This window comes from Aulonocara stuartgranti, assembly GCF_965226115.1.
Source record: "Aulonocara stuartgranti genome assembly, chromosome: 5".
In the NCBI taxonomy this organism is placed as follows: Eukaryota; Metazoa; Chordata; class Actinopteri; order Cichliformes; family Cichlidae; genus Aulonocara; species Aulonocara stuartgranti.
The window spans coordinates 40256267-40271568 of NC_138943.1; the positions used below are offsets into that span (position 1 = coordinate 40256267).

At 44.1% G+C, this 15302-nt stretch overlaps 2 protein-coding genes across 2 annotated transcripts in view; both read right to left on the reverse strand.

Moving 5' to 3' along the window:
• LOC309706280 (uncharacterized protein) overlaps positions 1–15302 on the reverse strand; it is a gene marked incomplete at both ends in the record, with an annotated part of 68109 nt that overhangs the window by 33454 nt on the left and 19353 nt on the right. The gene's annotated exons all lie outside the window — the stretch shown is intronic.
• LOC309707017 (uncharacterized protein) lies at positions 8621–9721 on the reverse strand. The gene is made up of 2 exons (XM_082534101.1): positions 8710–9721; positions 8621–8650 (listed from the first exon to the last, which is right to left on the reverse strand). The coding sequence occupies exons 1-2, from the start codon at positions 9688–9690 to the stop codon at positions 8633–8635; spliced, it is 999 nt and encodes a 332-aa protein (XP_082390227.1). The 5' UTR covers positions 9691–9721; the 3' UTR covers positions 8621–8632.

Sequence of the window (15302 nt, forward strand, 5' to 3'; positions counted from 1 at the left end):
ATGTGCTTGACCGGCGTATACGACAGCGTGTACCAGTTCCCACGAATATCCAACAACCTCGCACAGCCATTGAAGTGGAGTGGACCAACATTCCACAGGCCACAATTGACAATCTGATAGACTCCATGCGACGATGTGTTGCACTGCATGAGGCAAATGGTGGTCACACCAGATACTGACCGGTTCTGGGTCCCCAGACCCCCAATAGCGCAAAAAACTGCACATTCCAGGGTGGCCTTTTGTTGTGGGCACTCTGAGGTACACCTGTGCACTACTCATGATGTCAGATCAGCATCCTGATGTGGCACACCTGTGAGGTGGGATGGATTATCTCAATATAGCAGATGTGCCCACTACCACACATTTGGACTGATTTGTGACCACTGTTTGGGAGGGATGGTTATATTGTGTATCTGGAATGAATTTTAGGTCTCTACGTCCATCCCATGGGGAATGGGAGCAGTAACAAAGGTGTTGCGTTTATATTTTTGTTGAGTGTATATATATATATTAGGGGTGCAACGATATTCGTATCGATATTGAACCGTTCGATACAGTGCTTTCGGTTCGGTACGCATATGTATCGAACAATACAATTTTTTTCAATTTTTTTTTTCAATTTTTTTTTTTTTTTTTTTTTTTGTGTCCCGTTTGGATCTATAGCCATCAGAATTGTTGTCTTGAGGCCAAGAAAGATGCCAAGAGGATTTATTTTAAGTGGATCATCATATTGGTCCATTTGATTGACCTTTATTATAATTATGAATTTATTTTATTTTCAGTTGCAAACGGGACAGACATGACTGTGGGATAGGACAGGGGGAAAGAATGAAAGAAAGAGGGGGAGAGAAAGAAAGAAAACCAAAGGGGAGAAAAAAAAAAGAACAATACAAAATTTGTAATTTATTTTATCAACTTTCCTTCTGACGATGCTGTCTGTGTTGAGCGCTCAGTGAATCTGCATTTGACTACTCCGCCTAGGCTCGAGAGTGCAGCCTAGGCGGAGTAGTCGAACGCAGATTCACTGAGCACTCAACACAGACAGGATGGTCAGAAGGAAGAGCGCAGGGCAAGCTAGCGAGACAGAAGTGGACCTCCCCACCCTCATTCAGATCTGGCGTTTGGAATTATTTTGGTTTTCATGTGACGTATGACCCTGAAGGTAAGCGAGTCATGGACTAAAGTAAAACAGTATGTTGGATGTGCCATGCAATGCTCAATTACATGGGTGGGAGCTAGTGTGTTAGCGCAGTTAGCTCATTAACGTGTTGGCCGTCTAGCCCCTCTGTATAGGGTAGCTCGTTAACGGAGATTTGCCGTGTTGTGGCGTTAAGGTTATTTCAACGAGATTAACCTGAAAGCACTAGTGGGAACACAACGAATATGACTGCACATTTACACCGACATCATCCTAGTGCAAAGACAAAAACAACAAGCATGCATGCTACAAACTTTATATATATATATATATAATATATATTAATATATATTAGGGGTGAATTTTGTATTAGGGGTGCAACGATACACAAAATTCACGGTTCGGTTCGGTTCGATACTTTGGTGTCACGGTTCGATATTTTTTCGATACAAAAAAAAATGTTCATGCCTTTTTAAATTTGTCATTTATTAAAATTATAAATATATATTTTAACACAAAAGTACAGTTTTTAAATTTAACCCTAACCCTTGTGCGTGTTGTTTTTTAGCTCGTCATATTGCAGCCACAGAAATTCTTTTGTCCATGAAACCATAAAGCTGCACTTTCTTTTTGCCTTATAGTCTGATTTGTCATAACTTCTCCGTTTTGTGGTAAGCTTTTCTTTGGCTGTCACTTCTTCACCCTGACCTGTCTTATTTGGCTCACCAGAACTAAAATATATATCTGTCTGTGAAGGTTCTCAATCATCCAGGTCATCGTAGTGAAATATATATCCTGCCGCACTCACATAAGCTCAGCGATTCTCTGCGCGATCAACCTCTCACATGTTTAAGCTGCGGGAGATTTCACTTGTCATGTTTGCATAGTAAGCTAACAATTAATAAGACGATGTCAGAGGAATTGGTGCACAAATTATCATCACTCACAGATCAGTGCTGTCGCTCTCTATACACAGTTCGCGCGATTGCAAAGTGAAAGCAAAAAAACAAGCGCAAATTCAAACACGATTTCAATATGTCACATATTGACAGTGGCTCACCCAATGACATAATTACCCAGCTACATTTCTGAAAGAATGCAAAAGCATTGACATATATTTTTCCTTCCTACGATAGCCCGACAGGCAGGGGAGAGATAGCCCCGGGACGTCGGGCTAGCGATATTGCGAGCCCTGTATCTGATTGAGGAATCACTCATCTTTGGAAAAGAGAGTTTATTACAGAGAAATGTCTCTTTCCAAAATAAAAGCTATACTATCCGCTTCTTCTGGGCTATATTCTCAGCAGCATATTAAACATATCAGGTCTCCATAAGGAGAATCCTGTGATAACAGCTGTCTAAATGACTCAGCTAAAGTTAGTAGCATGCTTGTTGTTTTTGTCTTTGCACTAGGATGATGTCGGTGTAAATGTGCAGTCATATTCGTTGTGTTCCCACTAGTGCTTTCAGGTTAATCTCGTTGAAATAACCTTAACGCCACAACACGGCAAATCTCCGTTAACGAGCTACCCTATACAGAGGGGCTAGACGGCCAACACGTTAATGAGCTAACTGCGCTAACACACTAGCTCCCACCCATGTAATTGAGCATTGCATGGCACATCCAACATACTGTTTTACTTTAGTCCATGACTCGCTTACCTTCAGGGTCATACGTCACATGAAAACCAAAATAATTCCAAACGCCAGATCTGAATGAGGGTGGGGAGGTCCACTTCTGTCTCGCTAGCTTGCCCTGCGCTCTTCCTTCTGACCATCCTGTCTGTGTTGAGTGCTCAGTGAATCTGCGTTCGACTACTCCGCCTAGGCTGCACTCTCGAGCCTAGGCGGAGTAGTCAAATGCAGATTCACTGAGCGCTCAACACAGACAGCATCGTCAGAAGGAAAGTTGATAAAATAAATTACAAATTTTGTATTGTTCTTTTTTTTTTCTCCCCTTTGGTTTTCTTTCTTTCTCTCCCCCTCTTTCTTTCATTCTTTCCCCCTGTCCTATCCCACAGTCATGTCTGTCCCGTTTGCAACTGAAAATAAAATAAATTCATAATTTTAATAAAGGTCAATCAAATGGACCAATATGATGATCCACTTAAAATAAATCCTCTTGGCATCTTTCTTGGCCTCAAGACAACAATTCTGATGGCTATAGATCCAAACGGGACACAAAAAAAAAAAAAAATTGAAAAAAAAAAATTTGAAAAAAATTGTATTGTTCGATACATATGCGTACCGAACCGAAAGCACTGTATCGAACGGTTCAATATCGATACGAATATCGTTGCACCCCTAATATATATATATATATATATATATATATATATATATATATATATATATATATATATATATCACTGACTTTCAGCTTGTTGTGTTTGTGAATATATGACTGACTTTAATTATTACACATTCGCACATAAATAAGTGACGTCATATTCAGTACTTTTGACAGTTCACTCTTCGGCCGCTCCATCTTATTAGGGAAATTCCACATACATAAATGTAAATTTCAAAACTCAACCCCATCATTTAATTTGTTTTCGATTGAAATTGAATATTACTTAAACTCTCTTAAATTAACTTCCAATAAAAAAGGTTTATCATTGATTGAAATTCATTCAGAAATGTTTAACGAATGAGCTGTCACAACAAGTACAAAGTTGTTATGAAGTCTGTCACATTCCCCCCTTTTTTTTTCTTTTTTATCCTTTATTTATTTATCCTTCTTATTTCACTGTACTGTATATTGTTACTCTTATTTGCCGTGTATGTCTACTGTACAAACTGAACTGGAATGACTGACTGTTCGCTTTATAAGTTCAATAAAGTTTGGAAAAAAAAAACTGTTCGGCCGCTCCCTTCTGCCGTAATTTGAGGCAAAATTATCCACACCCACCGCCGTGCTATGAATTGTGGGATATATGGGACCACGAAGCGTGCACCGGACCACGCTTGATATTTGGGGAAATCGACGGCGCATTTGGAGTACACTTCGAATTGGGACAGCTGTCGTCCCGTGGCGGTGACGTAACCGCACTTGAAATGCATACTTCAAGCGTGCAGACCCTGAATTGGGACACAGCCATATGATGCTCAGTGGAAAGGCATTGAGGAGGGCCTGACCTCCATTCTGATACAAGCTGTTATAGCAGACAGTAGCCTGCAAGACCTTATAAAAACTATTAAAATCCATGGATCAAGCTGACTTTTAGAATTTGGAAAATAGTAATGAAAGAGTATAAACTAGAAGAAGATATAACAAATCTTCAATCAATCAATCAATCAATCAATCAATCTTTATTTATAAAGCACTTTTCATACAGAAAAAATGTAGCACAAAGTGCTTTACATAGTTAAAAGCAGCCCACCCCACCCTCCAACTCACTCCCCACACTCTCAATACACATATATCCCCCCACCCCCACCCACACACACATACACACACGCGCACACTTAAAGAGTAAAAATTGGGCTGGGCTCGCATGAGCCAAGTGAGGAAACATTATAACAGAGAGCCGTCTGCACCGGGAGCCGGTCACAGACCGCAGCCTCCAGGCTGGGCACACAGCAGGAGGGAGGCCAAGGAGCCCCCCAACCAGGCTGAGAGGACCCCAGAGACCCAGCAGCCACGGTCAATAACAGCCCCGGTGCAGAGAGCGCCCTCCGAGGAAACACTGGAGATATGACGCAATACGATATATACAGGGTAAAATGATAAAATAAATAAGAACAGGATACAATATAAATATAAATATAAATAGAGTAAGAAGATTAAAAAATGAATAAGAATAAAATCAATAAATATTAGATAAATCCCAAATTAATAATAGAATAACAGGATAGAATAAATAAGCATAAAAAATAAATAAACGCTAAGTAAAAGCTAAATTAAAAAGGTGGGTCTTGAGCCTGTTCTTAAAAACATGTACGTTCTCTGCGGCCCTGAGCTCCTCCGGCAGGCTGTTCCACAGACGAGGACCATACCACTGAAAAGCTGCCTCTCCGTGAGTATGTGTCCTGACTTTAGGGACAATTAAAAGGCCAGTACCAGAGGACCTCAGGGTCCGCGAGGGTTCATATGGTAAAAGCAGATCTGAGAGATAAGAAGGCCCAAGACCATTAAGACATTTAAAAACCAATAAAAGAACTTTAAAATCGATCCTGAAACACACGGGGAGCCAGTGCAGCGATTCTAAAACCGGTGTAATGTGGGCCCACCCTCTGGTCTTCGTCAGCACACGAGCTGCCGAGTTTTGCAAGAGTTGTAAAGTTGAAATATTCTTCTTAGGAAGACCAGAGAGCAGGGCATTACAGTAATCAATGCGACTGGTAATAAAAGCATGCATCAGCATCTCCGTGTTGGCCCGAGAGAGAATAGGGCGGACTCTGGCTATATTTTTTAGATGATAAAACCTAATTTTGGTTACATGTTTAACATGTGGGATAAAACCAAGCTCAGAGTCAAAAATAACACCCAGGTTTTTCACTTGTAGCGAAGGACATAGTGAAAATGCCTCTAATTTAGACAAGAGTTTCTCTCTCTGAGCCTCAGGACCGACAATTAAAACTTCAGTTTTGTCCTGGTTAAGCTGTAAAAAGTTTTCTGCCATCCAAGATCTTATATCCAAGACACAGTTAAAAAGGGCATCCATTGGTCTGGTGTCATCAGGAGACACGGAGATGTACAGCTGCGTGTCATCAGCGTAACTGTGGAAGTTCACTCCATGCCTCCTGATGACACTGCCGAGAGGCAACATATACAAATTAAAAAGTACAGGGCCTAGAACCGACCCTTGAGGCACACCACATGTCATTTCATGGACCTTAGAGGAACATGTATCCATACTCACCATAAAAGTTCTGTCAGAGAGACAGGAAGTGAACTAGTTGTGTACAGCACCAGAGAGGCCCACCATGTGTTTTAGTCTGTTTAAAAGAATAGCGTGGTCTACTGTATCAAAGGCTGCGCTTAGATCCAGTAGCACCAGGACTGAGAGCTTTTGGGCGTCCCAGTTACATCTAAGATCATTTAAAACCTTTAGGAGAGCCGTCTCTGTGCTGTGGTTCACCCTAAATCCAGACTGGAATATCTCCAGGATCTGTCTATCATTCAGAAAGTCATTAATCTGAGTAAAAACAAGTTTTTCTAAGATTTTACTTAAAAATGGTGAGTTGGATACAGGTCTGTAGTTATTAAAATCATTACAATCCAAATTGCTCTTCTTCAGAAGGGGCCTCACCACCGCCGTTTTAAAGGCAGCAGGGAAGACACCCAACTGAAGAGAGCAATTCATCATGTATAAAAGCTCAGCCTCAAAAAATCCATAAAGTGTTTTAAAGAGTGAAGAAGGAATTGGATCTAAAAGACATGTGGTGGGTCTCACTGTGGAGAAAACTTTCTGAAGGTTCTCAGCATTAACCAGGACAAAGCTGTCCAGTGTCTCCTCAGGTACAATCGAGCCCTCAGATGTGTTTACAATCATATCGCGATTAGATAAAATATCAGATCTGATGGCGCTGATCTTTCCCCTGAAGTGGTCTGCAAACTGCTCACAGAGCGAGTCTGTGGGGGTTCTTTGGGAACTGTTAAAATCAGGGTTAAATAAATGATCTATGGTGGAAAAGAGGACCTTGGGATTGTTTTTGTTAATACTGATTATTTTGGCGAAGTATGAATTTCTTGACTTCCTTAATGTATTATTGTACATTTTAAGTTGCTCGGAAAATATTTGATGGTTGATAGTATTTTTATTTTCCCTCCATCTCCTTTCTGCTGCCCTGCAATTTCTTTTGAGTTTTTTGACTTCTTCGTTTCTCCAGGGTGATGCATGTTTTACGTTAATCTTTTTGGTGGTGAGTGGAGCAACGGAGTCAAGGCTTTTCTTCAGTTTGCTGTTAAAATAACTAAAAATCAAATCGCAGGGTGCAGGTAAAATCACAGGGGGGCATTCGTCTAAAACCCTGGTAAAATTTGCAGCCACTTCAGAGGTTAGATAGCGCCTCCTCACAGTTCGCACCGAGGTCTTCCGCTGAATAAAACCGGTGATGTTAAAAAACACACAGTAGTGGTCAGAGACAGCCAAGTCAACAACAGAGGACACACTGGTGGACAGCCCATGGGTGATGACCAGGTCCAGAGAGTGTCCTCTGTTGTGAGTCGGCTGCGTGACGTGCTGGATAAAATCCAAACAGTGAAGAATGTTTAAGAATTCTTTTGCTGCAGGATCAGAAGGATTATCTATGTGCAGGTTAAAATCACCGGTTAAAATTATCATATTATATTTTGAATGTATGTTTGTTAACCCTTGTGTGGTGTTCATATTTTTGTTACTCAGCCAGTGTTCATGGGTCTGGTGGACCCGCTAGAGTTTTGGCTTTCCAAATTAACACTATCAAACAATTTTATGTTAAATTACTCAACAGATGTTTACTTCATCCCAATTACAAGACATATGAACAGCAAACATGGTTAATTTTTTCCCTTTACCTTTGTTAGATCACATTTATGAATTAATGTGCTTCTCGTTTTTCTTTTATATAAAATGTTATAAATAAATCAGTTATAATCAAGTGGAGTGAGTGGAAAGACACAACACATTTACACGTGAAAAAATAATTAATTGTTTAATTTTTCTTTTGAAAAAAACTGAACACGGGTCTCACAGACCCGAACACCATACAAGGGTTAAAAATTCTGAGAATTCCTTGATAAAAGCAGCGCTGTCTTTAGGTGGTCTATAAATTGTGACAGATAAAACTGGAGGGCTGCTGAAAACAATAGCATGGAATTCAAAAGTGGTAAAATGATCAAATAAAATTTGTTTGGTGGTGAGTGTGTTGTTGGCTAAAGATGCAGTCCCACCACCTCTCTTACCACTTCTAATAGAAAAAGAGAAATTAAAATTTGGTGGGGAGGCCTCAGTGAGAACAACTGGTGCATCCGAGCCCAGCCATGTTTCAGTTAAAAATAAACAGTCAAGTTTATTATCTAAAATTAAATCATTAATAATAAAAGACTTGTTCCACAGAGAGCGGACATTTAAAAGTGCCATACTGATTGAGACTGGTGGATTATTGACAATAGAGTTGAATGGATGTTGATATTTTTGAAGAGGCCGGAGGTTATTAATGTTTTTGGAGTTACTGGATTTATGATAATTCTGTTGCTCTCTGTTTGTGATTATGACGGGTATTGTGTTGACTGTGGGAGAGAAAGGTCCTAGTCCAGAGTTTTGTGTATTACTGTTAAAAGTGGAACAAATATAGGAGCTGGGACCAGGGGAACATCAGTCAGTGGCAGACAGTGGCGATGTGCGGGAGTGCTGTACGCCAAATGCCAAATTGGCGGACAGCAAACGGCGTCCCCAGGCGTTGAGGTGGAGCCCGTCTGCCCCAAAAAGATGCCTCCTCTCCCAGAAGGCATCAAAGTTGTTAATAAAACCCACGCCGTGGGAGATACAGGCGGAGGAAAGCCAGGTGTTAAGGCTGAGCAGCCGGCTGAAACGGCCTATCCATCTGCCACAGGTGGGGGTGGGCCCAGAGATAAAAGCACTCACCTGCAACTGACCAAGGAGGCTGAAGAGTTGGAGGAAGTCCAACTTCAGCAGCTCAGATTGCTGTTTGGGGATGTCATTGGTGCCGATGTGGATGATGAGCCGGTTAACCTGTGGGTGGGATGCCAGAATGTTGGGAATTCTGTCCACTATGTCAACAACAGTGGCTCCCGGGAACGACAGCGTGAGCGCCCCCCTCATCCGCACGTTCCTGACGATGGAATCCCCGAGGACCAGCGTGGAGAGAGGCGGTGCCACCGAGGGCTGTTGGCCATCTGAGACGCCCGCGCCGCGACACCGGGGGTGTTCAGATGGAGATGCGCCAGCCGGACTGCGTGAGTGACTCCCAGGTAGCCGCGCCGTGGGTCCTCTTCTCCGAGGAGCCGGGGTAAAGCACAGCTCTCCGCGGTGAGTTTGCACCACAGCGTCGGGTTGCCCGCCGCGGCTCCGGGGGCGTAGTGGTGGAGATGGCGCAGACCTCAGCGACACAGCGGGATGGCGAGGGCTAGCGGTCAGAGGAGGAAAGTCCACAGGATCCAGGACATTGAATTTATTCTCCAATACTACCGCACCGGAGGGGTGAGGGTGCGAGAGACGGATCCTCCTGCCCCCTCTGCAGCCACCACGCGTCTCAACCATGGTCCATGGCGCTGGTTGGAGTGGAGTGGAGCTGACCAGAGCCTTGGGTCTGGCCCCTAGCTGAAACCAGGAGTTCTCGTCCTTGGCAGAAGCACCAGCGACGCAAGTTGAGAGCCTGTGTTGACTGTTGGTGGGATCTTGGGACACAGCAGCTGGATGGTGCACTGTGTCGGCTAGCTCAGCGCTAGTAGCGGTGGTTTGAGCTTTGCCAAGGAGGATCGTGTCAAGTTCGCATTCAGCCCCCTGGATTTGGTATAGCGTGGATATCCTTTGTTCCAGCTCGATCACTTTTTGGCTCAGGTTGATGCAGCTTTCACAGCTGGATGTTGAGGTAAGTGGTGCCATTCCGGAATCTCGTACCGGCGACAGCGTCAAAAACAAAACCAGACACTGCCACTTTAGCTTACGTTAGCTAAAAAGTCAGTCGTGACGGAGCAAGAAAAGAGTTTTCAGATCAATATCCAGCAAATGCAAAACCAAGCTTTTGTCAGCCTTGATAACTTTTAGCCGAGCAAAATATCACAGATCCGCACGGAGGTTACACAATCTTAAGTGGTGTGCATGCGATACACATTTTGCTCCAAATAAATTGGACACTAGAGTCAAAGATAGGAAAAATAAAGGTTTAAGGGGTTTTATGTAAGGTACACTACTCAGTTTTGAAAAGAAAAATATTCATTAGAAACACAGGATTTTTATAGATACCTACAGATGAGGCATTTTGTCAGTAAAAACGATCAAATTTAAGGCTGAATTAAGCAAACAGCTGTTAGACCTATTTAAAAGGGCATACAGCTCAAAGATAGAAGCATTATCTCTGATCTGTATAGAGGGCTTATAAACATGAAACCAAACTCGACCCTATAATTCAATTCAATTCAATTCAATTCAATTTTATTTATATAGCGCCAAATCACAACATAAGTCGCCTCAAGGCGCTTCATAGATACAGAGAAAAACCCAACAATCATATGACCCCCTATGAGCAGCACTTTGGTGACAGTGGGAAGGAAAAACTCTCTTTCAACAGGAAGAAACCTCCGGCAGAACCAGGCTCAGGGAGGGGCGGGGCCATCTGCTGCAACCGGCTGAGGTGAGAGAAGGAAGACAGGATTAAGACATGCTGTGGAAGAGAGACAGAGGTTAATAACAGATATGATTCAATGCAGAGAGGTCTGTTAACACATAGTGAGTGAGAAAGGTGACTGGAAAGGAAAAACTCAATGCATCATGGGAATCCCCGGCAGCCAACGTCTATCGCAGCATAACTAAGGGAGGATTCAGGGTCACCTGGTCCAGCCCTAACTATATGCTTCAGCAAAAAGGAAAGTTTGAAGCCTTATCTTGAAAGTAGAGATAGTGTCTGTCTCCTGAATCCAAACTGGAAGCTGGTTCCACAGAAGAGGGGCCTGAAAACTGAAGGCTCTCCCTCCCATTCTACTTTTAAATACTCTAGGAACAACAAGTAGGCTTGCAGAGCGAGAGCGAAGTGCTCTAATAGGGTGATATGGTACTACAAGGTCATTAAGATAAGATGGGGCCTGATTATTTAAGACCTTGTATGTGAGGAGCAGGATTTTGAATTCAATTCTGGATTTAACAGGAAGCCAAAACAGGAGAAATCTGCTCTCTCTTTCTAGTCCCTGTCAGGACTCTTGCTGCAGCATTTTGGATTAGCTGAAGGCTTTTCAGTGAGTTTTTGGACATCCTGATAATAATGAATTACAGTCGTCCAGCCTGGAAGTAATAAATGCATCAACTAGTTTTTCAGCGTCACTCTGAGACAGGATATTTCTAACTTTAGAGATGTTGCACAAATGGAAGAATGCAGTCTTACATATTTGTTTAATATGTGCGTTGAAGGACATGTCCTGGTCAAAAATGACTCCAAGGTTCCTCACAGTGTTACTGGAGGCCAAGGTAATGCCATCCAGAGTAAGAATCTGGTTAGATACCATATTTCTAATCTTTTCAGGGCCGAGTACAATAACCTCAGTTTGATCTGAATGAAGAAGCAGAAAGTTAGCGGCCATCCAGGTCTTTATGTCTTTAAGACATTCCTGCAGTTTAACTCATTGGTGTGTGTTATCTGGCTTCATGGACAGATAGAGCTGGGTGTCATCTGCATAGCAGTGTAAATGTATGCTATGTCTTCTAATGATGCTGCCTAAGGGAAGCATGTATAATGTAAACAGAATTGGTCCTAGCACTGAACCCTGTGGAACTCCATAATTAACCTCAGTGTGTGAAGAGGACTCTCCATTTACATGCACAAACTGGAGTCTATTAGATAGATATGATACAAACCACTGCAGCACAGTACCTGTAATACCTACAGCATGTTCTAATCGCTCTAATAGGATATTATGGTCAACAGTATCGAACGCTGCACATGAACTATACATGCTATACATGAACAAAAAATGAGAAATGGAGGGAGGAATAGATATGACGGAGGAAGAGTGGACAACAATCTAGACATACCAATGGAAATGTAGCAGCTCAAAAAGGTGGAGGGAACGTGGTTGGAAAAGCCTGATAAGATATTAATTTACACCTTACCAAAACTCTCACTTTGAAGGTAGCCCTCCTGTTTGCTGGAGAAATTGTGGAAACACAAATGCAAATCATTATCATATTTTCTAGGTCTGTCATGTTATTTAAACTTATTGGAAGGGAATAAATGTAGCAAGACAAGAGATATTTGGAAGTTATTTGACTTTGGGAGTCCAATTTTGAACATGTGGATGGACGTCGCAGTGGACATTTACAGGATGGAGAAAATGACAAAGAATGTGAATTACAAGAGGGACCTGTGTGTATCATGTTGGAAGAAATGAATGGACATTATAATAACACACATGCCTGATTTTGACTTCGCTAACCTTAAATAATATATCATGTATATTACTGGTAATTAAATCTTGCTCCCCAAGTGTTCATGTTTGTTTCTTCTTCCTTTCTTTTGTATTTATGTACTTTCTGTTAAAAAACATGTAGGTGGATGTAACAAATTATTGAAGCTGATGCACATGATACTGTACAGTGACTGTCAATAAAATGTCAATAAAAACTAAATTTAAAAAAAAGAAAAGAAAACACCAAGGGAGGAGGGACAGAGAAGCTTGAGAAGATGTAGAGGATGAAAACAACAGTGGTCCCCATGGTAATCGGCACACTCGGGGCAGGGATCTCTGTCCAGAAGAGCGCAGTCCTAGGAACAGCAAAGATACTGTACCGGATCCTCAAGCTCCCAGACCTCTGGTAGAGGTGAGGGGAAGGAAAGATTTCACTTCTCAGGGTCCGGGACAGGCGTGGGGTTGTGGGGGTGCTCCGTCTCCAGGATGGGGCCCTGGCTGGGCCTCGGGGGCTTGGGTCCTGGTTGGTGTGTTGCTGGGGTTGTGGGCGGGTGGGTGTATGGGGGCTCAGCCCTGGCGCAGGGTGCCGCCAGTGCATCGAGCCACCTGGGGGGCTCTTCGACTGGTAGGGGAGGTTGCGACATCTTGCAGGAGCTCTCCTCTCTTCAGGAACTCACCCTGCAGGAGGGGGAGATACAGGAGAGGTGGAGGAAGATCTCAGCCTGGGCGTCTATTGTCTTATGTAGTCTGGAAGATGAGTGGATGGTGGGGTGGGTGCAGTTTTCTCTGTGGTGGGGTCGGGTGGGCTGCCCAGGGCTCTGTGGGGCCGGGAGGCGCTGCTGTACTGGGCCCCGGTCCGGATGGGCCTGGGCCCCCTTTCCCTGGCGGGTCGCGGAGTATGGGGGTGCCTACTGGTGTCAGCGGGGGAGCTGGCCCCAGGGAGGGGCCGCTTGCCCCTCCCTTCCTTCCCTCCCCATCTCCAGCTGCCTCCCTCTTCCCGCTCCGCCACAACCACCCACACATGCAGGGCCTTGGAGTAGGGGTGTGTCACCTGGGTGAAGGGGAGCCCCCCCCCCCCTTGTCCACCTCTGGCTGCCTGTGCCTCAATTTTATCCCACAACTTAGACATTCACATTACTCACACTCTCATTACACATACATATAGGATCTTGGGGGTGGGCACGCTACACGGACTCCAAAAGACCATCAGGGTGTATACCTCACCCCTGGCGTCGTTGGCCACCTCTCAATTTTAAATACACTTAGTCATTGAGGGCTAGCAGGAGGGACCATGCGCTTACCTGCTGCTCTCTGGCAGGTAGCTCCATGCCCTCCTGGGTTTTAAATGCACCTTAGAACACGCATGCATCAACACTACAATGAGCGGGTGGAGGGAGGTTTGGAGTCTTCACACCCCCGTTCTCTGCGGCCTGCTGGAGCGGGGGGGCAGGAGGAGGAGTTGGCCGTCCGACTGGGGTCTGGAGTGTGGGGCCTCCCTGCTGCTGTGTGAGTGTTGAGTAATTGCATATGAGAGCATGAGGGTGGAATGGATGTTTGTATCTGTGTGTGCCTGTATGTCTGTGTCTATATGTCAGGTCGGGTATCAGACGCCACCTCTTTGGGGACATCTCAGGCCCTCCAAGGTATGGAGGCCTATCTCCCCCTACCACTCCCCCTGCCAGTGGCAGACGCCCTCAGACATCGGTGCGTTGGTGGTTCTTTGTGTCCAGGGATGGGTGTCCAGGTACCCACCGGCTCACTCCTGGTACTGCTTATCGGGGCCTGGAGCCTGGGGCTCGCTTGGGCCACTTCGGGTGTGGGGTGCCCTCGGCCTCGGGCTCGGTCACTCTGGCACAGCTGGCTGCCGGCGGAGCTCCCGGGCACGTCACTGCAACCCCCCCCCCCCGGCTTCTGCTCTGCGGCTGCTGAGTGAGCCCTCATCTGGGACTCTCCTCAGCTCTTTCTGGGACAGTGGCGCGGCTGCCCCTCTGTTGGTCTTCCTTGGTCTCTTGTGTTCTGGGGGCCTCTGGATGTCTGGAGTTTTGATCTCCTCCATACCTGCTTCATGCCCTGGAGGACGGGGCTGTGGCCCCCCCCCCACCCTCTAGCAGATCATTACATGAAGGAACCTTTTAAAAACAAGTGCGTCCATGCTCACAGGTGTACACACGGGTGATCACACCCACAAACTACACCCTTTTTGGCTCCTACCTCAAAGCACACTGTGCGCTGTCGATCTTACGTGCTGCACGATAATGTTTAATATTTAGTATTTACTGTTATATTCCCATAGATCATCGTGATGTTGTTTATTCTATTGCTCTCGTCTTCTTCTGCTTGTTTTATTTTTTTCTCAACAGGTGATCCAGGAAAAAAAAAAAGGTGATGAAGCAGATTTTCATTGTCTTTTCTCCTTTTTCTTTCCTTCTCCTTCTGTTAACTTTCTTCTGAACTTTTCTTCTTGTTTTTCTTTCCCGTCCCCGAGTCCAATCTGGCCTGATTACAATAACTTAGAATAAAAATAACTAATAAAGATCAAATAAACTATGACAATCAAGTGGACCAGTATAGCAAAAGGCCCACTTGGGAAAGTAAATCTGTTGGGCATTTTTCTTGGCCTTCAGACAATAATTATGATTGCTACAGTGCCAGACAGGACACAAAAAAAACTGTTTTTTGGGACTTACATCCGGTTCCAGTTCCAGAGTAATTGAGTGCAGATTTATAGGACTCCGTTTTATCAGAGGACCGAAAGCATTACTGACGGGAATCTACAGCATCTTGAGCTGGATTAACACCTCAGAAGTCATTCGTCATGTCAAATGACCAGCGGATAAACTCTCAGGTTGGTAATAAATGTATTACAAGTATAAGAACAAGCGTCATGTTAACAAATGATAGCCGTACAGTAACTTTTATGCTTATTGTAGCTGTTAGCTAAAAACGCTAATTTAGCGTAGTTTGCCCTGGATTCAGCTTTGACAAACAAATATGATCGACTGTTTCTAGTAGAATTCCAAAGTGTTCATCTTGTACCCTCTCCCGTATGCTTGCAGAGATCTCTACAGTAGGGAAATGTGCAAATGTATGTCCAAACCA

What these genes read in the sequence shown, in the direction of transcription:
- LOC309707017 (XM_082534101.1), bottom strand. Translation starts at nt 9,690, where the DNA reads ATGGCACCACTTACCTCAACATCCAGCTGTGAAAGCTGCATCAACCTG.